At 45.4% G+C, this 23689-nt stretch overlaps 1 protein-coding gene across 1 annotated transcript in view; it reads left to right on the forward strand.

Annotated features, from left to right (window-relative positions):
* CPAMD8 (C3 and PZP like alpha-2-macroglobulin domain containing 8) overlaps positions 1-22598 on the forward strand; it is a 58882-nt gene extending 36284 nt beyond the window's left edge. Inside the window, exons 30-43 of the mRNA XM_058040625.1 lie at positions 13-178; positions 1522-1608; positions 2451-2587; positions 2914-3069; positions 3437-3499; positions 4796-5028; positions 8586-8673; positions 12572-12646; positions 13236-13341; positions 13425-13535; positions 14549-14764; positions 15268-15342; positions 20835-21003; positions 22132-22598. Coding sequence (XP_057896608.1) covers positions 13-178; positions 1522-1608; positions 2451-2587; positions 2914-3069; positions 3437-3499; positions 4796-5028; positions 8586-8673; positions 12572-12646; positions 13236-13341; positions 13425-13535; positions 14549-14764; positions 15268-15342; positions 20835-21003; position 22132 — 1683 coding nt within the window. The 3' untranslated portion in view covers positions 22133-22598. The remainder of the gene's footprint in view (positions 1-12; positions 179-1521; positions 1609-2450; positions 2588-2913; positions 3070-3436; positions 3500-4795; positions 5029-8585; positions 8674-12571; positions 12647-13235; positions 13342-13424; positions 13536-14548; positions 14765-15267; positions 15343-20834; positions 21004-22131) is intronic.
* The last annotated feature ends 1091 nt before the right edge of the window (positions 22599-23689 follow it).

The raw sequence follows: 23689 nt of genomic DNA on the forward strand, positions 1-23689 counted from the left end.
CTGTGAATGTAGGAAGAAAGAACAGCTGTAGAAAAAGCAAAACACTTCCTGGAGTCCAACCTGTACTCAGCAGAGGATCCCTACACCACTGCCCTGAGCGCCTACGCCCTGACCCTGCTGCACAGCCCCAGCGCTGCTGCCACGCTGCGCAGGATGAACAGCATGGCCATCACCCAAGGTAGGAGCTGCTTGGCCTCACAGGGGCCTGGGATGGGAAAAAGGGGCAAAACCTGATGGGTTCTGTGCCATATGAATTGATAAGGGAGATTGTGCCAGCTGAAGGTGAGCAGAGTTGTTTGGGAGTTTGTTGTGTTCCTGTGTTCTTCACTATTCTGCCCCCACACCATCCAAACACAGCCTGGATCATCTGAGCTGCTGGACAGGATGGGGGATGAGGGATTCCTCACTGACAGGTTCTGTAGTTTCACTGAAAGAGGCTGATTTTGGAGAAAAAAAAAATGAAGAACAATCCCATCTCTCTGAAGCGATAACATTTGTGTTCACATGGAAATCATCAGAGTTTCCTTTGAGAGGAAAAGGGAGGAAAACCTTTTTTGCCAAATGAGTTAACAAGGGAGATTCACTGTTTGGGAGTTTGTTGTGTTCCTGTTTTCTTCGCTATTTTGTCCCCACACCATCCAAGCACAGCCTGGATCATCTGAGCTGCTGGACAAGATGGGATCTGGAGGATCAAGGATTCCTCACTGACAGTTTCACTGAAAGAGGCTGATTTTGGAAAAAAAATGAAGAACAATCCCATCTCTCTAAAGTGATAACATTTGTGTTCATGTGGAAATCATCAGTTTCCTTTCACAAGCACATTTGGGCTGCCATGAAGCTCCTTTGTGCCCTCCTTAGGATCAGACCCTTGGTAGGATCCTTTAAACACTATCAGAACAGGAACACCAAGAGGACAAACACTAAATCTGGATTTTTTTCAATACGTTAGAAAAGAAATATAAAGAAATATAAAAAGAAATATAAAGAGGCAAGATTTTCATACAAACCCAAGGTGGCACAGTTTGGCTTTGTAAGGCAAGGGTGCTCCTGGTTTTCTTTGGAGAGGGATCCACACATGTGGCTGATGCTGAAGGAAGGCAAGTGCAGCAAAATCAGAGAATATTCTGAATTGTAGGGGACCAATTAATGAGTGAGTGTCCCACACAGAGATCAGAGCCACAGCCCTGGTGTTCAGTTCAATTCTCTAACCACTGGAATGATTTCAAGTTGTTCAGAGGCTCTGCAATGCCCTGTAACACCTCACATTCCCTGGTGGTGTGTTTTAATCCAAAATTAAAGAATCACCTGATTTTTTTGAATTATTGGATTGGATTTCATTGAATTGGATTACACTGAATTACCTCTGTCATTGGATTACATCGAATTTTCTCTGTCATTCCAAAGGAGCTCCTTGCCCAGGCACTGGTGTCCAAAAAGAGGCACAGGGAGCTCCCGGCAGGGAGCAAAAGTGGGATTTGACTGCTCTGATAACAGCCCTGTCCCTCTGCCCTCTTCTCCCAGATGGATTTACCCACTGGAGCCTCACAGGAACCCTTGTCACTGATGAAGACACCTTCATGGGGTTTAATGATGGACTCTCTCAATCAGGTAATTGGGAACCTGCAGGGCAGAGAAAAGGGAAGGGGCTGCCACGCCTGCCTGCAGGGAATTGTTTCTAAAATATAAGGTATTCTGAAACTGTCAGGGAAGGGTTCAGAGAAAAGAAGAGCTCAGAAAGGCAGGTAACATGATGCTGAAAGAATAAATGAGAGACAGAGCAAGATGTGGTTCAGACAGGACAGGTTTTTTAGCCCCAGATGTCTCATCAGCTTTCACTCCAGTTTTATAAAGACAGAATCCCAAGTGGTTCTCACTCTTCTGTCAGGGAGTAATAATTCAAAATGGAAATCTGTGGGAATTCAAATATGTTTAATTTTAGAGCTGTTTATCTATGTATTTTCAAATGAACCTAAGGATTCACTGACTCTTCAGCTGATTTTTCTACACTTTGGCTGTCAAACCACAGAAAGTGAATGATGTTGGAATTTTCAAGCCACTTAAAGCCATTGACTCTTTGGATGTGATTTTGGTGCAGCAATGCTCAGGAGGGATCTGACAGGATATTGTATGAAAATCTCTAGGGCAGGACAACAGTGTGGGCAGCAGCAGAGTAGAACTGGAGTGGGAGAGTGGGATGCAGTCAAGAAAAAGGAGTTTATTGTGGAAATATCTTAATTATTGGTTATCTATTGCCTGAAGGGAAGCTTTTGTTGAAAGCAAAGATGTTTTAGGGAGGTGAAGCACCTTGGGTGCAAACATTTTAACTTCCCTTTTTACTTCTACAGATGCTTAACTTTTTAGAATTATTGTTAAGTTCATAAATATTCATAGAACTATCTCTAGACCTGGTGGTATTTTGATTTTTTTTTTTTAATTCACCCCTCTTTCAGTTGTTTCTGCAGAGGTGGAAATGACATCTTATGCCCTTCTGACCTACACGCTGCTGGGAGACGTGGCCTCTGCACTCCCTGTGGTCAAGTGGCTCTCCCAGCAGAGGAATGCACTGGGAGGATTCTCCTCTACTCAGGTGGGCAGCCTCTGGAAAAGGTACCTGGGATGGATGCATTGGCAATTGATTCAGGAATGTGGAGTTTCCATCTTCCTGACAGAAATTATTTGTGCTCTGGTAAGAAGGAAAACTTTCCATGGCTCTTTGCAGCTTCCTCTTCATACTGGTAATATAAAGGAACCCAGAGTTTGTCCTCACAGGTGCCTTTGATAGGAAAAGTGAGCAAAACCTGATGTTTCTATTGCCATATGAATTAATAAGGGAGATTCTGCCAGCTGGAGCTGTTTGGAAGTTTGCTATGCTCCTTTTTCACTATTCTGATTTCTCCCTCTTCTGGCCCCCAGGACACCTGTGTGGCCCTGCAGGCTCTGGCTGAATATGCCATCCTTTCTTATGTTGGAGGAGTCAACCTGACCATTTCCTTGGCTTCCACAAACCTGGACTACCAGGAGACCTTTGAGCTTAACAAGATGAATAAAAAAGTCCTTCAGACTGCAGTGGTAGGTGGTTTTGTGCAGGGAGGTTTTTAAAGCAATCAGGTGAGCTGGGTTCTGAATGAGGACTTGGATCAGTGATGGGAAAAACAGAAGTTAAGCACTGTGGGACTTTCTGTGGGTTTGTGCCTGGATTCTGCTGGGAAGGAGGCAGCACTCCTAATTAAAGGCATTTTTCACCATGACCAATGCCTGATGTTGATTTTGTGCTGCCGTTTGTCTCTGCTGTTGTAAGTGCAGGTGGTGAAGAGACTCAGCCACGCTCACTTCACTTCTGCATGTCCTTTATAAAGGTGTTTTGTACAGAACAGAGCTAAATTTAATGTTCATTTCCATTCTGAGTGCCATGTCTTGTCTTGTGCATTCTCCCCAGATCCCCAGTATTCCAACAGGGCTGTTTGTGAGTGCCAAGGGTGAAGGATGCTGTCTGATGCAGGTGAGTTTGTCATGGGGCTGGAGAAGGCATGGCAGCAGATGATCTCTAACCTCACAGCCTGATTGCTGCTTTTCTAATCCCACTTTGCAGCGAGGAAGGACTTACACTTGGGATTTCTCTCAAAATAATTCTGTAACTCTTGGTGTTGCTTTAATTTGGGAAGTGAATGTGAAGATGTCTATGTAAGCTCTGGTAGAGCTTAGATAGAGACAGAACTGTGTGTTAGTGTAACAACAATTCCCCCTGAATGGGGAATAATTAACATTGACTCCATGACTCCAATAATTAACATTGACTCCATGACTCCAATAATTATCATTGACTCCATAATTGTGGAAGGCTGATCAATTGCTTTATTAAGCTATACTATATTATACTATACTATACAATTAAGAAACTCATAACCTTTATAGATTGTCTGATATAGTTTTAAGTTAATTGGTCAATCAATACAAACATCATCCAGTGTCCAATTAAGAAATCACCTGATCAATTGCTTTATTAAGTTATATTATACTACACTATTAAGAAACTCATAACCTTTACAGATTGTCTGATACAGTTTTAAGTTAATTGGTCAATCAATTCAAACACCATCCAGTGTCCAATTAAGAAATCACCCTTTGGTAAACAATCTCCATAACACATATGCACAACAACAGGTGCAGCAAATGGAGATAGGAATTGTTTCTCATTCTCTTCTCTGAACTTTCTCACAGCTTCCCAGGAAAATCCTGGGAGAGAACTATGTCTCTCTGTGTTCAGAGGATATGTGATTGCCACATGTGCAAAAGCCTCTGTTGCCTCTCCCTCTGAGGAGATCTTGTGTCTATGCTGGGTGTTTGTGGACACTTTTTTGTGTCAACATTACATTGGGTTACTGTGACCGTGTTCACAGGGGTCTCAGGTTGAGGGAAGAGATGAGGATCTGACTCCGTGTTTCAGAAGGCTTGATTTATTATTTTATTATATATATTATATTAAAACTATACTAAGAGAATAGTAGAAAAGGTTTCATCAGAAGGCTAGCTAAGAATAGGAAAAAAAGGAATGATAATAATAAATAAATAAAGGCTTGTGGCTCTATGGGACCAATCACAAATCCACCTGCTGCATTCCACAGCAGCAGATAACCAATGTTTACATTTTGTTCCTGAGGCATCCCAGCTTCTCAGGAGAAAAAAAATCCAAAATCCTAAGGAAAGGATTTCTCATAAAAGATATCTGTGACAGATTACATTGGAGCTGTAATAACCCACCCTGATTAGATTTTTTTTTCACCTTTTCCCGCTGCAGATCGATGTCACTTACAACGTGCCTGACCCCATAGCCAAGCCAGCCTTCCAGCTGCTGGTGAACCTGAAGGAGCCCAAGGCAGAGCAGCCCCTGCCAGCCCCGGCCCCGCTGCGCTCGGGCGCTGAGCGTCGCCCCGGAGCCCTGCACAGGGACAGGGCCCTGGGGGACGACGAGGACCCGGCCTCTGACCAGGACCACCGAGAGTACAAAGTCATCCTGGAGACCTGCACCAGGTGGGAAATGCTGTTCCTGCCCCCCCACAGAATGTTTGGTTTGCTGGTCTTGGTGTGCATTGTCACTGAAGGGGTGTCGGGGACACTCAAAGGTGATACAGAGACTCCATCATCACACGGCATGAAAAGTCCTTTATTTTAAAAAGTCCTTTATTAGAAATCCACAGTTTTTAGAGATACAATTTTCTTTTTTCTCAAAAGAAAAAAAAAGGCAGAAATTGACGATTGGCCTCCTCTTTATATAAATATTATATATTTATACATAATACAGTTTGTAAACATTTGTATTATTTATAGTGTGTATATCCTGGAGACCTGCACCAGGTAGGAAATGCCATTCCTGCCCCCCACAGAATGTTTGGTTTGCTGGTCTTGGTGTGCATTGTCACTGAAGGGGTATCGGGGACACTCAAAGGTGATACAGAGACTCCATCATCAGACGGCATGAAAAGTCCTTTATTTTAAGAAGTCCTTTATTAGAAATCCACAGTTCTTAGAGAAACAATTTTCTTTTTTTGTCAAAAGAAAAAAAAAGGCAGAAATTGACTATTGGCCTCCTCTTTATATAAATATTATATATTTATACATAATACAGTTTGTAAATATATGTATTATTTATAGTGTATATATCCTGGAGACCTGCATCAGGTAGGAAATGCTGTTCCTGCCCCCCACAGAATGTTTGGTTTGCTGGTCTTGGTGTGCATTGTCACTGAAGGGGTGTCGGGGACACTCAAAGGTGATACAGAGACTCCATCATCAGACGGCATGAAAAGTCCTTTATTTTAAGAAGTCCTTTATTAGAAATCCACAGTTCTTAGAGAAACAATTTTCTTTTTTTGTCAAAAGAAAAAAAAAGGCAGAAATTTACTATTGCCCTCCTCTTTATATAAATATTATATATTTATATATATACATAATATAGTTTGTAAATATATATTCATATTATATAGAGTGTATATATCCTGGAGACCTGCACCAGGTAGGAAATGCCATTCCTGCCCCCCCACAGAATGTTTGGTTTGCTGGTCTTGGTGTGCATTGTCACTGAAGGGGTGTCGGGGACACTCAAAGGTGATACAGAGACTCCATCATCAGACGGCATGAAAAGTCCTTTATTTTAAGAAGTCCTTTATTAGAAATCCACAGTTCTTAAAGAAACAATTTTCTTTTTTCTCAAAAGAAAAAAAAAGGCAGAAATTGACTATTGGCCTCCTCTTTATATAAATATTATATATTTATACATAATATAGTTTGTATATATATGTATTACTTATAGTGTATATATCTTGGAGACCTGCACCAGGTAGGAAATGCTGTTCCTGCCCCCCACAGAATGTTTGGTTTGCTGGTCTTGGTGTGCATTGTCACTGAAGGGGTGTCGGGGACACTCAAAGGTGATACAGAGACTCCATCATCAGAAGGCATGAGAAGTCTTTTATTTTAAAAAGTCCTTTATTAGAAATTCACAGTTCTTGCAGCTTGGCTGTAGACAAACAGCAGCAAGAATAGTTTCTGACTTGTATTAAATCCACTTACAAGTTTTGCTCAAACACCTTGGTACTGCTGTAGTCATCAGGGATTGCTGACCTCTTTAGAAAACATTTGGATTTTTAGGGAGGTTATTGGGAATTTGACCCAAGAGAGACAAAGCCACAACCAGAGGAAATAAAGAGGGCTCACAGCATCCTGCTGTGCAACAGGAGAAACAATTCCCAAGAAATTCAGAACTAATTTCATGTTTGTGACCAGGAGCAGGGCAGGTGCTGCTTCCCTCCAACAGGAGAGCTCCAGAGAGTGCCTCAGATGGAAATGGAAAATTGTGGCTGCCTTATCAGAGCTTAATGGGAAACTCTGGCTCCCCTATCAGCTTCTGTCCCTTCCTTCCTGCAGAGGCAAGGGCACACAGGGATTGCAGAGCTGCAGGGCCCCAGGAAAAGCTAGGATTTGTTTTCCTTGGCCCAAACTTGCCCCTGGCCCAGAGGGCTGTGTTGTGGCACAGGCACTGCCCCCAAGTGTCACTGTGCCAACCTCCTCTCCCCCTGCCCGAGCCCTCAGCCTGTTTTGGGGAGAGGCTCAAATTCCACAGTGCTGTCAGATGCTGAGGAGGCTGCCCTGCATCAGCACAACCTCTCTGCTGATAGCTCTGAAAACTCCTGCCCTGGGAATTGCTGCAGCTGAGGCAGAAATTTGAGAGGAAGCCCAGTGCAGGGAGATGGATTGCTTGGAAAGGAAACAAAAGCAAATGAAATCTTCCTTTCCTCCCTTTCTCCCTGTAATGATGCTCTCAGCTCCATCATCATCATCTTGCTGGGGCAGTGTGAGGAGAGGAGTGCAGCTGAGGATGACAAGTGAGCTATTTTGGAGCTGGGGGTGTTCTCAGGATGTGATGAAGTGTTGTCATGGCCAGTGACATCCCTGGGGCACTGCTGAAGGGTTAGGGAGAGCCCAGGGTGGAAAACAGAGCTGTGATGTGTAACAGAGGCTGGGGAGATGCAGGCAGAGGGATCCTGAATTATTTATTTGGGACTGTGGCTCTGTTTGAATACACTTTGCATGCTCTTGCATCTTTTTGTTCCCATTACCAAGAGGAACATGGAGTTAGATGGGAGTTGAGGGATCCTGGATGATTTATTTGGGAATTGAGGGATCCTGGATGATTTATTTGGGAATTGAGGGATCCTGGATAATTTATTTGGGAATTGAGTGATCCTGGATGATTTATTTGGGACTGTGGCTCTGTTTGAATACACTTTGCATGCTCTTGCATGTTTTGATGCCCATTACCAAGAGGAGCATGGAGTTAGATGGGAATTGAGGAGGTTTAATGGCTCTGGGAACCCTGAGTGCCTCACCCAGAGCCACCTCATGCTACTGTGAGCCTTGGGCTGGGGTGTGGCAAAATTGAGATTTTGCCCCAACAGCCCTTCTCTCCACACCTTTCTGTGTGGGGGTTTTGTGCACATTTATAACAACTCAGTTTCAGAGATTTTTTCTGAGTTTTCAGTTATGCTCTAGAGGATGATACAGACAGTGATTTAACACCACTTTGCTGATTCATTAGCAAAAGCCCTTTTCTCAGTGCCAGGGGTGAAACAGGCATTTATGAAAGCCCGGGACTGAATGACCTTGCCTGGTGTTGGAAATTAGCATCCCTCTCCCACCACAGTCCATCCACAGCCCTTCTCTCAGGGTGGAACAGAAGTTTCTTCTGCTCCAGGGGTTTATTTCCTTCCCAAGTGTATTTTCTCAGTGATTAATTGAAACATAAAGCGATCAGCCCCACAGGTGGCTGCATCCCTCTGCTTTTCTGCATCCGTGTTCCAGGACATCTCCCACCCCCTGTGAGCTGGGCATCATTTTGTTAAATAAAAGCAGAAAAGAGGATTTTTAAAAACCAACTTGTGGCCTGTGGCTTTCCCCAAGCACTTCAACAAGGAGAGCTTTTTAATTTTTTTTTTTTTTTTTTTTTAATTCTGGAGTTGGTTTCTCCATTCTGAGTTGTCCATGGATCTTGAGTTTGTTCCCATTTTCTCTCTTTTTGTTCCCATGGGAAGATGGCTGCACTCTGGATCCTCAAACATGGCTGTGTTGGAAGTGCCTCTGTTCTCGGGGTTTCGGGCAGATATTGAGAGCCTGGAGCAGGTAAGGGATGGGATTGGAATGGGGTGGGATTGGGTGGGATCAATGGGATGGGATCAATAGGATGGGATTTGGATGGAATCAGTGGGATGGGATTCGGATGGGATCAGTAGGATCCATGGGATGGGATGGGATCAATAGAATGGGATAAGATCCATGGGATGAGATGGGATCAATAGAATGGGGTAGGACCCATGGGATGGGATCGATGGGATGTGATTGGGATACGATCCATGGAATAGGATCAGTGGGATGGGATTGATGGGATCAATAGGATGGGGTAGGATCCATGGGATGGGATCAGTGGGATCCATGGGGATAGGATCGGTGGGATGGGATGGGATAGGATCAATAAGATGAATGTGATGGGATGGGATCAATGGGATGGGATAGGATCAATGGCATGGAATCAATGGGATGGGATGGAATCAATGGGATGGGATCAGTGTGGTGGGATGGGATCAGTCAGACGGGATTGGATGGGATCAATGGGATCACTGGGATGGAATCAATGGGGTGGGATGGGATCAATGGGATGGGATAGGATCAATAGTATCAGTGGGATGGGATGGGATCACTGGGATGGGGGTGCCGTGTTTGGATGTGGATCTCTGCCTGGGAGGCGTTCCCTCTGAGGTGCAAGAAGAGCCCATTGAGTGTCAGAGCACTGAAAAGATGCAATTAAAATTGGGAAAGGGAAGGAAGAGATTCCACTTGTCAAAAAATCTCTCTGAAATGAGGCAACAGAGCAGGCTGAGCAAACCCAGCCTGGCCAAGCCAAGGCTTTCCTGAGCCAGTGCACAGTAATTAACTGAGAGCCCTTGGAAAAGCTGAGGTGCAAATGTGCTCTAACAGGAGCTGTTTATGGCTGCTTAGTGAGCTGTGTTATCTCCAACATCTGGATCCCATTTCTTTGGAGGCTCTGTGTCTTGGAATTTTTTGCCCTTTTTATTATTTTTTTTTCCTTCTCTCTGGGAGAACATGGAGTTTCTTGCAGCCAAGCTGAGGTGGACAGAATGTGCCTCGTGCCCAGCCAGCCCTTCAGGGCAGATGAACTGAAATCCTGAGCTTTGCTCTATATTTGTGGGAGTATTCCATTCATTACAACTCATTACATTTTGTGGAACGTTGCATTCACTGCTGGGGTTCTTATGCTGCAAAGATTTATTTTTTTAAGGACTGTTTAACTGAAGAGGTGTAAAATTTTTGCAGCCTTGAGAGCCTTTGGGCCTAAAAGGGGCTCCAGGAGAGCTGGAGAGGGACTGGGGAGAAGGCATGGAGGGACAGGACACAGGGAATGGGTCCCACTGAAAAAGTGAGATTTAGATGGCAAAAAATCCCATTTAGATGGGAAAAAAACATATTTAGATGGGATATTGGGCAGGAATTGCTCCCTGGCAGGTGAGAAGGCTCCAGGGACACCTCAGAGCCCCCTGAGGGCCCTAAAGGGGCTCCAGGAGAGGGACTGGGGACAAGGCTTGGAGGGACAGGACCCAGGGAATGGCTCCCACTGGAAAAGGGGAGATTTCTGTGGGATATTTGGAAGGAATTGTTCCCTGGGAGGGTGGGGAGGGGCTGGGATGGAATTCTCAGAGCAGCTGGGGCTGCCCCTGGATCCCTGGCAGTGCCCAAGGCCAGGCTGGACAGGGCTTGGAGGAGCCTGGGACAGTGGAAGGTGTCCCTGCCATGGCAGGGGTGGCATGGGGTGAGTTTTAAGGTCCCTTCCAACCATCCCTTTTTGGGATTTCTTCATGGCTATCAAACAAAATTCACCCCCTGAAGCCTCACCGTGTACTTTGGACCCCACCTTGAGCAGAGCCAAGTCCCACCTTTGTCCCTGCTGCCTTTTCCCTGCCCTGCTGTGGAGGGGCTGGGCTGTAAATCAGCATTTTCTGGCATTTTTTTGGCATTTTGTGATTTTCCCTCAGCCCAGGCCGGGAGCAGCCCCACGTGCAGCCCCAGGGCAGCTGTGCTTAATGAGGGCTCTGTGCACAGCCCACCACAAATCCTCCTAATAATGCTGGATGTCGACAGGGTCAGGAGGTCACCCTGGGCTGGGATAGATCAAACCCCAGCAGAAAAATGCACTTTTAGCTGAGCCCAGCAGTTCCCGGTGGCGCCAGCGTCTCCAGGCCCTCATAAAAGTCCTGTCTGCAGCCATGGGCTGCTGAGGGATAACAGCCACCAGCAGGGCCCTAAAATTATAAGGACAAATTAAATTGGCCCTTCCCATGTTGTGGGGGGCTTAAAGAGATGGTGCTTGGCTTGTTACAGGAGGAGCAGGGGTTACAAGCTGGAGCACTCTGCTGGTGGCAGGTTTGGGCAAATTTCAGTGTTCAGAAAGAAGCAGTGCTGCTTGTTTTGTGTCAATCTAAATTATAATTATAGTAATAAATATTAACATATTTATTAGTAAAAATTATTATAATAATTATGATGGTAATAATTGCTATCATAATTTGTTCTCATTTCTGTAGAGATTTTAGCCTGCGATCTCTAAGTAATTTAAGTTCGATATATAATAATTATACATTATTATATATCATAATATATATTTATATTACGTTATTATACATAATAATTATTAAATTAATTAGTAATAATTATGAAAATAGTGAGAATTATAATTTTGTTCCGATTTCTGTAGAGATTTTAGCCTATGATCTCAAAGTAACTTAAGAACATTAAAACCAAACCAAAACAAAAACACCACAAACCAAAAACAAACCCCCTAAAACCCACAAAAACCCAAACAAACTCACAAAATACCCCCACAAGAATATGTTTAAAAATGGGGTTGTCTAACAGAGGTTGAAGTAATGGGACAGTTTAGAGAATAGAATTATAGAATAGAGTGCTCTGGCCCTATCTTTGCTCTCCAAACTTTGATTAAAACACAAAAATCCTTTTCCACAAACCCTCATCCTCCCCAGCTTCAGTTTTAGGTATTTTCCACATGCCAGATGCATTTTAATACAAATTATCAAAATAGTAATGCTTGATCAGGCAGGACAATCACAGTGTTGAGATGTTCCAAGGGCAGAAATCATGGGAGGAACTTTTGGAAAATTGAAAATGAAGTTTTGGAGATGTGGGAAGTGCCTTTAGATGGTGTGCAGATAAAAAGCATAAAAAGATAAAAATATAAAAAGAAGGGGGTCTGTGGGCCTGCCTGGTACAATGCAGACCCCAAATTCCAAATTTGGGGCCTGGAAGGGAGAGAAGCTGAGGAGCAGAGGCCTGGCCTGACCCCATTTGTCAAAGGGAGGGTGCCTGGGGCTCTTTCAAATGGCTGCTCTTCTCAAATGGGAGGATTAATTTTCCTGGCAGAAGAATGTTTTGAATTTTTCAGCTGCTGGGAGGAGGGGACCTGCAATACCCAGGGAGATTTCCTGGTGGTCTGAGGGGTGTAAAATAAATAAGAGCCTTCATTGAGTGGTTTTGGGTCTCTGGGGTCTTGCTGGAGCCTTGGCACTGAAAACAATCTGGGAGCTGCTGGGTGAGATCATGGATGAGGCAGCAGCAGAGTCCCAGGGGGATAAGGAAGAGCCCTCAGCTGATGCACCTTGCAAGAATTCCTCAGCAGGACTCAGAAGTGGCTTTTCCCCCTCTGTCATGTGACAGCAACTTCAATCCCTTTGCATTTTCCTTCTCTTGCAAGAATTCCTCAGCAGGACACAGAAGTGGCTTTTCCCTTTCTGTCATGTGACAGCAATTTCAATCCCTTTGCATTTTTCCTCTCTTATGGAAACTCCATTTTCCAGCAGAAGAAATCCCTGGAGTTTAGTGTCTGATGAGTTTTCTAAGTAGCGTGAAATCTTATTCCCTCATTTCTACCTGTTTTCTATAAAATGAGATTAAACTGAACACGATGATTTTTAATATTTTTTTTTGCCCACAGTTATTGATGAACAAGCAAATTGGGTTAAAAAGATATGAAGTGGATGGAAGAAAAGTCCTGTTTTATTTTGATGAGGTAATGGCTTTGTTTCTTATAATTATGTTGGATTTTAATGAGAGGCAAATGAGCAGGGAATGAGGCACAGGCAGGGTTGGGATCCCTCAGGGGTGAGGATCACCCTGCAGCTTTAAGTGATTTTTGCTTGAGTTTCTTTTGCTGCAGGTAGGGTTGTGGTTTTGCTTGGAAACCAAAGTATAACAGAGGCAGGTGACTTTCTTCACCCCATGGAGTAGTTTTGGGTGGATATCACTTAGATTTTTGCCTTGAAATAATCTGATTTTCAGGTCCAACTAGCAGTGCTAAATGCAGAATAATTTAAATCTCAGCACAGACCTGAGAGTGGAAGGTGAGATCTCTCTTGGCTTGATCAGCAGCAAGGAATTGTCTGTGGTTGTGGGCAAGCCAGGGAACACAGCTGGAGTGTCTGTGGCAAAAATGTGTTTTAAAGGTCAGCAAAGCATCCAGGTTTGGTTCACCCTGTTTTGTTTTTATTCATTGTCTCTGTTCTTGGGATATTGGAGGTGTCTTTGTGCTTGGCGTTCGGGACGTGTGCTGTGTTCATTTTCAAGCGTAGTTTTTGAGTCTTTTACCCCATTTCTCACAGATTCCCAGCCAGTGCATGACCTGTGTGAAGTTCCAAGCTTTCAGAGAGCACATAGTGGGGAAAACAGCCCCAGTTCCCATCAAGGTGTACGATTACTACGAGCCAGGTTGGTGCCTGTTCCCCTCTGATCCCTGATTGATCAGATCTCCAGGCAGGGGGCTCAGCTGTGATTTCTCCTCCTTGCTGCAGCTTTTGAAGCCACTCGTTTCTACAATGTGAGTGAGAACAGCCCCCTGGCCAGGGAGCTCTGTGATGGCCCGACCTGCAATGAGGTGGAAAGCTCAGCCAGCCAGTGGGTTGGTGAGTTACCCCAAAACCACACAGATCTTTAGGAAAAATAGGACCCACAACTGTTCTGAACTCAGGACATTTATATTCTGAGTTATAAATATATTTATATATAAATGTATAAAATTGTATAATATTATTTGTATTATTACATTTTTGTCATATATATTATTTATTATATGATTTATAATATTATATAATGTTATAAATTATATTTAGACAAATGGTTTGCTTTGCTCTCTGTGTTAGTACAATAAAATAACATCACGTTTATATTATATTTTATATAAATATATAAAATTATATATTATTATATAATATTATAAATTATATTCAGACAAATGTTGTGTTTCGTGCTCTGTGTTAGTATAATAAAATAATATAATTTTATTATATTTATATATGAATATATAAAAGTATATATTATTATATCATATTATATAATATTATCAATTCTATTTAGACAAATGTTGTGTTTCCCTCTCTGTGTTAGTGGAAATTTCACAAAGATTTGGGGGTTTGGCAGTGTTAAAGTCAGGACAAACAGAGCAGTGCTCTTCAGGCACCAGAGTGACTGTGATTTGCTTCAGAGGCAAGAAAAAATGTCTAATGCTAGAAGAACCTGCACAAGGGGAGGTGTGTTCAGTAAACAAGGAGGTAAAAAATCCTCACCATGTAATTTGGTTTTCTTTCTCTCCAATACTTTGCAGTGGAGTTCCACAATTATCTGTAGGAAGAGTGAACAATTTCATACATCCATGAAAGGAATAACTTGCCCCAGAAACTGTTGTTCCTTTCTGTGCTCTGTGGCCAAAAACCAGTTGCTTTATCCCAAGTCAGGAAGCTGTTGCACCATGGCTCCTTCAAAAAGGCAACTTTGTTCCCAGAGCTTTTAACTCTATAAATTTGTACATCCCTCTTAGAAATCCTTGAGAATTCAACACAAAATTTAACGATCAGTGAACTATTTCCATTCCACCCTCCCCGTGCTGTGCAAAACTGACTGGGAATTGTTTAACCCCCAGGCTTTGTCCACTCTGGCCCTTGCAACAACATCTTTGGCTGCCTGGAGGACGAGCACTTCGAGCAGTGCCTGTGCTCGCGGGACTGCGGCTACGACGGCGAGCCCGTGTGCGCCTCCGACGGCCTCATCTACCCCAACCACTGCCAGATGGAGGTGGCATCCTGCAGGAACAACACCAGGATAGAGCAGATGCCCATGTCTCAGTGTTCTTCTGCCTGTAGGTTTCGTTCCCTTCCCTTTTTTTTGTCACAGTTCAGCTGCTGGATGTCACAAATCGTCATTCGAGCGAATTAATATTCCATACGTGTGGTAGGGATTCAGAGTTCTCTGATTCAGAACTTGCTCTGTGCTATTATTTTGCTGTTCATAGTACATAGATTAAGGGATAACGGCAGCTGCTTTTCAGCTTGTTTTACACCTTAACTAAAACAACTTTACAAAATACTGGAAAAACTGGATTTCTGTTCTCATGGATACATGTTTTACCAGTCAGAATGAATTGAAGAGAAAATGGGTGATACTGTTTGATCTGAAGTGAATATTCCTGGATAAAAATTAAGTCCAAAATTAAAGCAAGCTTTGGAGATTCTGCATGGGCTTTCAAGGTGTGTAGTATATCAGGGAACTGATTACTTCACCTCTGGAAATGCAAACCTTTACTAAAGAGGCATTATTAACGAATTATGTGACAAATGAGTTTATTTTTCTTTGTATTTGCAGCCAAGAACTTGCCAGAAGAAAGGGAGGCACACTCCCACACAGCTGAGCAGCCCAGTGTTCCCCAGACCCCAGCAGGTAATGCAATACTTTTGCATTTATCCAAAGGTTTTCTTAAATAGAGTTAAAGTTTGTCCTATCTCTGTACTAAGTACAAGTGGCTCTCAATCACATTTTAAATAAAGATGCTAAATTTCTCCATCTTATACAAAAGATAGAATATTCAGAAATCAGAAAAAAGTGAAGAGGTCAGGGAAGCTGGGGATGAGAGGTATGCAGTAGCAGACAGCTCTCCTACTTTTCCTTCCAGGAAATCATGCAGGAATCCTGCCCAGCTCAGCACCTGCAGGATTTAGATAATTATTTGTAGGAGTGGACAACTGACCCTCCTATTTTCTCAGCCTTGCTGTGTTTGAACAACACACTCTCTGTGATCTTTTCTTCCACTATTAAGCTGGAAAGATCCCATTGAAAGCCAGGCTGATGTAATGTGTTCCAACAAACAACTGACAAGAGCCCAAACCACTGCAAGGACTCAAATCCAGGTGGATTAACTTTGTCCCTGCAGTTCTGTGCAAAAATGGGGCTGGCAGCCTTGGTTCTCTCTGTTTGGAATAAAGAGCCTTAATGAACAAAAATGTTAAGGTCAGTGGATGGAGTAGCCAGGAATTTGGCTGCTCATTTTATTTGGTGCTTATGTTCATGCACTTTTTTCCAAGGCTCGTGTCGAACTCGCTCATGGCTCACAATAAATCTCACCAAGAAGCAGTGGAGGGTCAATAGAATAGCTTGTTTCATGCTGTTTCTAGTAAATAAACTGGTCTAGATTTTTTTCCTGGCTGCTTTCCACTCATTAATTTTCCCCTGGCCTCCAACTCTCCCAACAAATTGGTAAAACCAGTTCAAGTCTTCAGGAGAAGAATTAAATTCAGGAGCTTTGTGGCTCCTCATGTCCTCCTTGTGCACCAGAGTCAGACTAACAAATGTCCAAAAGGAGACACCAATCTGCTCTTTACTTTCTGGACAGCAGCTGATGGACAGTTTTCTTATTAAGGTGCAAAAATGTGGTGAATATTCCATTATCACATTTTCTAATGGTCATTCAGTCTTAGTATTTAATATCTCTACTATTTTCCTCCCCCTTTTTTTTTTCCTGGGCTTGTTGTGAATATATTTATATCTTATTGCCCTTTATTCTATACACATGCCATGTGCTCAGCATGGAAAATTTGCAATCTGAACCCTTTCAAGCAGCATTCCCAAAGTGTTTCATTTGGGCACTGCTGGAATGTGAGGCCACACCAAGGTCTACAAAAATGGGGCTGCCATTACATAATTTTCAAATAAAAATTTGATATGATTACCTGGGGGAAAGAAATGATGGAACTTGATGGTAATCCACAATCAAAAAAAATGTTTAGAACAGAGTTTTTGAAATAATCTGTATTGAAGTAAAAGGAAAATCCTTCTGTGAAAATCCTTTTTGTTCTGAATTGGCAGAAACAGTGCTGGCTCAGAAGGAGCTAAAGGGGAAAATCTGATTATTTTGTATGGCATTTTAATTCAGATTTTAGATGGACAAACTTGAGTGCCATAGGGATTTTTTGTCAAAGCACAAGCACTTGGCTTTGTCCTGGCATCTGGGAGTGCCCAAATTTCCTGGCAGGAGGATGCTGAGCTGGGAGCAGCCATGGCAGAATGAGCATTCAGGAATCAAACTGACTAAATCCCACCCCAGGAAAAGAGCCCAGCATGTGATTTTCATTAATCCTCAGGGCTCCTCTCAGGTCAAGCACACGGGACATGAATCAAAGAGCAGCAGATGAATGAGCCCCTCCTCAGGCAGCCTCTCCTGGGCTGCTGGAGCATGTGATGGGGTTAAGTCGGCTCAGGTGCTCCAGCAGGGGCTCTGCTGAGCCGTGCCTAAATCTGGGACTTCCTAAAGGGCTGCAAAACTCCAGGAGCCGAATCAAGCTTAGGGCAGGTTGGTGTGAAACCATCTGGGTGTGTTAATCTGCAGGAAATGCTGGGTTTTCAGGGAGGCACGTGGTGTTTGTGTTGTCTGGGAGCCTCCTGAGTTTGCCATGCAGCTCAGCTTGGGCTGGTGCTTTAATTGAATTCTTTAATTGAGGAGCAAGCAGCCTCCCAGCCATCAGTGGGAATTACAGGATGTGTTGGGGTTCCCTCTGGACCCACAGTGAAGTTCCACACACGCCAGTGGGTTTGCAGGAATAAATTCCAGCTGTTCAAGATGAGTAATTGAACAGAGATGGCCCTGAAAGGTCAGGATGCAGCTCTGTTGCTGTTGTCAGAACATTTTAAAATGCCTTCCCAAAGTCTGCAGAGAGGCAGAACGGCTGAGGTTTGACCTTAAAGCTTTTTTTGAGCAGATGGGTGGGATCCTCTTTGCATCTGTAGATGCTCTGATTGCCAGGGAAGTGTGCAGGGTGACAGGACTCAGCTGTAATAACTCCTGTGTGAATCCCCTTCCTCAGCTGTTCCTTCTCAGGTGAATTGCTGAGTCTCAAAAGGGTGGGACAGGATTGTGATGAGTGGGCCCAGCTCTGGGTGTGCTCGTGTGCCTTCACAGCCTGCTGCAATATTTGTTTGGATAGAAAACCCTTGAGAAGGAGCTGAATTACTGACTGGGATCTCCCTGAGTTTCTGGCTGTGCCTTTCCTGAGGTCCTTGTCACTCCTTGGCCACCAGGATCTGGGTGGATTTTGGAGCCTGTGGGATCCCCTGTAGCTCTGATGGTGTCTCTGTGATGCAGTGGTGCCTTGATTGCTCCCACACATCACTAACTCTGCTGTTCTTCTGCACACAGTGAGATAAAAGGGGGCAGATGGCACAGGGGATTCACTCTGCACCCTGAAAATCTCTCCTCTCACCAGGCACCTCAGGTAAGGAGAGCCCCATCTCTATGGGGACATGTCCTGTGTGCCCTCAGCTGTGCCTCATTCCATAAAACAAGTGACAAAGCTGCAGGGACACCCTGAGGGAACAGCTCACCCGGTCACTGATCAGTGCAGGTAGCCAATTTTCTTTTGGGGAAGGTTTTGAGACCAGGAAGCCACAGCAGAGCCATGGACTCCAGCCTGGATGAGGAGCTGAGGCACCTCTGCCCCAGCACAGTCACACAGCACTGAAATCTCCATCACTTTGTGTAGGGACAGCCCAGCACAGGCAGGAGCAGGAATTTCTCCTTTTCCCACTCCCTGCAGCCTGTGCAGGTCCCTCTCACCAGGCTGTGCCTCTGTGCTCCCTGTCCAGAGTAAAACTGCAAGATAAATCTGTGCCAAAGGCACTCAAGGCACAGCCACTGATGTTGTAGGACAATATTTTGCCATCACTGCTGTGATTCTGCATGGATTTGGTGGAAAACAACATCCAGGTGTGTGGGGCAGCAGTGCTGGGGTATCAGAGCAGGAACCCCCCCAGGCTCAGCTCTCTGGCCCCCTGCCTCTCCCCACAGCCATGCTCTTTGTACAATTCTTCTCCAACAATCAGAAAGGGCCAATGGCTGGAACTGGGAGAAAGTTCTCTGTGGAATTATGACACTTTTGTTTGGTGGTGGTGTTTTGTTTGTGGATTTTTTTTTTTTTTTTAATTAAATGCCATCACCCACACCAGCTCCTACCAGGAGCATCAGCCTGAGCTCTGCTTCCAGGTGGAATCATCCCCAAAATTCCCTGGCTGGTGTGTTCCCCACAGGGCTGCAGCTCTTTCAGGGTTGACTGAGCTGGCACAGGGCTGGTTTTCCCTCTCCCCCCATCCCTGCTCAGCAAACATTGGCCGTGGCACAAACATTTGGGGCTGGGGCAGTGGTTTGTGTGCAGCAGGAAACCTCGGCCTGTGCTCTTTGCTTGGGCTCCAGAGCTGAATTCCTGGGAAGAGTCAGGCCTGTGATGTTCATCCCATCCCAGCAATCACCCATTCATAGAAGGAGCTCATGCTCTGGCAGGTTCTCCCAGGGAGGAGGCCAAGAAGGAGGGAACAGAGCCTGACTCCCCTGCCCAGAGCTGGGAGGATGTGGGAGGCAACAGGGAAGATCCTTCAGATATTTTCTTTCTAGAGAACAAACATTTTCAAAGGCCTTGATGAGTGTTCTCTTTAAATCAAGCCAGCTTTGGGCAGGCTGGGGATTTTTCCTCCCCTGCAATAATTCTGCCTCAGAGCTCGCTTTGGTTTGGATTAAAGCAGTGTACACAGGAAGGATGGACAGCTGAGCTGGCTCGAGGAGCACTTTAGGAAACACAAATCTGCTGCTGTTCCTGGAAGTTTTATCTGATGGGTTTGAACTTCAGCACCTCAGTGCTCAAAAAGGGGAACTTTTTCAAACTACATTGCCCTTTATCTTGCAGTTTTGCCCTCTGGGTAGGGAGCACAGAGGCACAGCCTGGTGAGAGGGACCAGCACAGGCTGCAGGGAGTGGGAAAAGGAGAAATTCCTGCTCCTGCCTGTGCTGGGCTGTCCCTACACAAAGTGATGGAGATTTCAGTGCTGTGTGACTGTGCTGGGGCAGAGGTGCCTCAGCTCCTCATCCAGGCTGGAGTCCATGGCTCTGCTGTGGCTTCCTGGCCTCAAAACCTTCCCCAAAAGAAAATTGGCTGCCTGCACTGATCAGTGACCAGGTGAGCTGTTCCCTCAGGGTGTCCCTGCAGCTTTGTCACTTGTTTTATGGAATGAGGCACAGCTGAGGGCACACAGGACATGTCCCCATAGAGATGGGGCTCTCCTTACCTGAGGTGCCTGGTGAGGGGAGATTTTCAGGGTGCAGAGTGAACCCCCTGTGCCATCTGCCCTCTGCATGACACTTTTATCTCACTGTGTGCAGCTCTCAGGCTGATGGGCTTGAACTTCAGCACCTCAGTTAATTCCATGCTGGAAAAGGAGACATTTTTCAAACTACATTGCCCTTTGCCTCCCTTTATTTCCCTTTTCCCCCTTGTTTCTCCTTCTTTCTCCCCTTGTTTCTTCTTTCTCCCCTTGTTTCACCTTTCTCTCCTTCTTTTCCCCCTTGTTTCTTCTTCTTCCCCCCCTTGATTTCTCATTTCCTCTCCTTGTTTCCCCCTCTTCCCACCTTTATTTGCCTTCCCCCTTTGTTTTCCCTTTTCTTCCTTATTTCCCCTCTCTTTCTTCCCCCTCTTTCCTTTCATTTTATTCCAATTTCTCAGACTGGGAAATAGAAAACTCCTTTTGCAGCAGCTTCTCCCCTCCCCTATGAACCCCACCAATACCTTCCCTGGTATTGGAATAAAATCTTAAGGAAAGGATATTTCAGAAAATATCATGGCTACACAGGGGTAGAGAGCATCCTTTAATCTGCCATCACCTTTGAATCTGCCAATTCCATACCCTTCTGGAATTCCAGAATTGGCAGACAGTGCTGGGAGGGGAAAGGAGAGGTGACTGACACACCTGGGAGGGAATTATCAGGGAGCGACCCAAGGTTTTGGGGGTAAACCCTGAAATCACAATGAAATGCCCTGGTGTCCTTGACTAAAACCCCTTCCTGCTGCTGCCCTGCCCTGCTCCTGCAGCTCCTGCAGCTCTGGTTCCCCCAGCAGCCGAGGAGGGGCCCCCCCTGCACTCAGACCTGTCCTACTACTCCTACGAGTACGACCCCGACGCCTTCGCCGTGGAGGGCGACGCGTTCGAGCTGGCAGCAGAGCTGAGCACGGCCAGCACCTCCAGGGCAGGGGACAGCAGCCAGGCTGAGGCCACCCCAGCAGAATGGTGAGTCCACATCAGAGCTCTGAGCCACCTGTGGTGTCCTTGTGCTGGTCAGTTCCCCAAAAAGGGAAAGGGGCAGCTGGAAAAGGCTCTGGGACCTCAGTGGTTTCATCCCCAAGGGGATGGAGTGATCTGTCACTGGGTGTGTTCGGCTGGAGCAGAGGAGCCCAGGGAAGGTGGGGAGGGGGAATGGACATGGATCTTGCTTTGGAGTGACAGGGACAGGAGCCCAGCAAGGGCTGCAGCTGTGCCAGGCCTTGGCCTGGAGCTCAGGGCAAGGTTCTGCCCCCTGAGGCTGCTGGGCACTGCCCAGGCTGCCCAGGGAATGGTGCCAAGGCTGCCAGAGCTCCAGGAGAATTTGGACACAGAATTCACACAATTCACATAGTTCACAGAATCACTGGGTTGGAAGAGACCTCCAAGATCATCGAGTCCAACCCAGCCCCAACCCCTCAACTGAACCCTGGCACCCAGTGCCACATCCAGGCTTTGTTAAACACACCCGGGGATGGGGACTGCACCACCTCCCCGGGCAGCCATTCCAGAACTTCATCATCCTTTCCATTAAAAACTGAAAGAATGATAAATTTTTCCCAGTATCCAACCTATATTTTTTCCCAATATCCTAATTAGGTTTTTCCTAATAGCTTACCTATAGGATAGGATCTCACCAACTTCCTGATATCCAATGTATATTTTTTTCCTAATATCCAACCTAGATTTTTTTCCTAATATCCAACCTGTATTTCCCTTGATGCAGCTCGAGGCTGTGTGCTCTGGTTCTGTCAGTGCTGCTGCAGACAGAGCCCAGCCCCAGCTGAGCACAGGCACCTTTCAGGGGGATGTAGAGGGTGATAAGGGCACCCCTGAGTCTCCTTTTCTCCAGGCTGAGCACCCCCAGCTCCCTCAGCTGTTCCTCACAGGGTTTGTGTTCCCAGCCCCTCACTGACAGAGCCCTCAGGGGTGTCAGGGTAGGGTTTTTGGGGGATCTGTGCAGGGACAGGGCTGGATTTGATCCCTGAGGGTCCCTCCCAGCTCTGTGACCTTTTCAGCTTTCCCAGGCTTAGCAATATCTCACGAAGATGCATCACAGCAAGGTGACTTTTCCTCCTTGTGTTCTCTTCCCCACAGAAATACATAATTTAAATCCAGAGAAGAGGCTCAGAATCGACTCCTGTATGAGTTTGCTCCTCCAGATGATGACCTGCTGCAGAACAGAACCTGAATGATGACTACTTGCTGATGCCCTCAGAACTGTAGCCTTTGCTGCCCCACGGGGCAGATCTGGAGCTCTAAGGGGGACACTCAGAGTTATTTTCCTGTCCATTTTCCTGCCTTCTTGTGCATCCTCTTTGGAGCCCTCCCAGTGGTGAGAGACCAATATGCTGTGTGCCCTCTAGGTGAGAAAAATAGGGGCTGGAATTCAAACTTTGATAGAGCATTTCCAAGTGTTTTCTCTGCTATCAGGATTTTCTGCAAATGCCATTTCCTAGCTACACTTAGAAGCTAAGTCCAGGCCTTGTGCTTAGCTGAACTGCTGTTTGAGGAAAGATGGCTGAGAAGTTTTTTTTCTCAAATTATAATAATAAAAAATCAGTGTGTTTTGCCAATTATAACATAGCAAGAGGCTGCTCATCTCCCCCAGCCCATCAGGAAAGAAACACTTGCCTGTAGCTCCACTATTCAGGGAGGTGCATTTAACCTGAGAAAACTGAAATCCACTGCCAGGGCTGAAAGGTTTCATGTCTGCTGCTGTTTGCAGCCTGAGCAGAGGCAGGGCTGAGGTGGGGGAGCCCTCTTTGTGTTGCACTATGTGCTGACAGGGGCTGCTTGCAGCCTTCTCAGCCCCTGAAAATGAACCTGGCTCAGGCACAGCCCTTTTTTAAATATTTGCCTGACTTCACCAACCCCTTTTATTTTGCTCCCACTGGCATCCAGCACAGCATGTTCTGGTCCTGGTGCTCCCTGGCCAGTACCAATCCCTGGTGTCACAGGCTGGACTCCCTCGGTCTGACCTGCCCCAAGCAACGTGGCAAAACTTAAAAAGAAAAGCTTTGTGTTCCCAAAAGTGCAGGAGCCAAGATTTTTTGAGTTTCCCTTCCTGCCTGGAGCAGCATTGTTCTCTTTGGAGGAGTTACATGCAATTGCCTCTTGCAAAATAGTGTTAATATTTTATCTTCCCACTTCTATTGTTACCAGGACCCAGAGCAGGGTGGAAACTCCTTTTTGAGGGTGTTTATTGGTGAATGGAAACAGAAAAAAAAAAAAAAAAGCCCAGTTCCATTCATTTTTAAGGCTTGTTTACACAGGAACCATGACAAGAATATATCCCAGTATAGACATTCCATTCCAGAATAAAGGCAAGTTTATTCCAGAAAAATGTCCACATGGGGACAACCAGGAGGTGTCCCAGAGGTTGGGCATGTGTAGTTTCCAGTCCTTTTTGTCTGGGGCCAGACATTTGCAGAATGCAGTTGACATGATGAAGGTCTGGCTCTTGAAGTTCCCAGAAATTTCTGAGCTGCCTCAGAAGTTGGCAGCTGTGCCAGCCTCCCCTCATGGGGATCCTGCTGGGATGAGGGTCCAGGGTGTGCAGGGGCAGATCCTGCCCTCACCCTGGCAGCTGCATTCCTGCCTGGCAGGTAAATTAATGCCTTTAAACTAAAATTCCACCTCCTGCAAGCAACTG

This window comes from Melospiza georgiana, chromosome 26, assembly GCF_028018845.1.
Source record: "Melospiza georgiana isolate bMelGeo1 chromosome 26, bMelGeo1.pri, whole genome shotgun sequence".
In the NCBI taxonomy this organism is placed as follows: domain Eukaryota; kingdom Metazoa; phylum Chordata; class Aves; order Passeriformes; family Passerellidae; genus Melospiza; species Melospiza georgiana.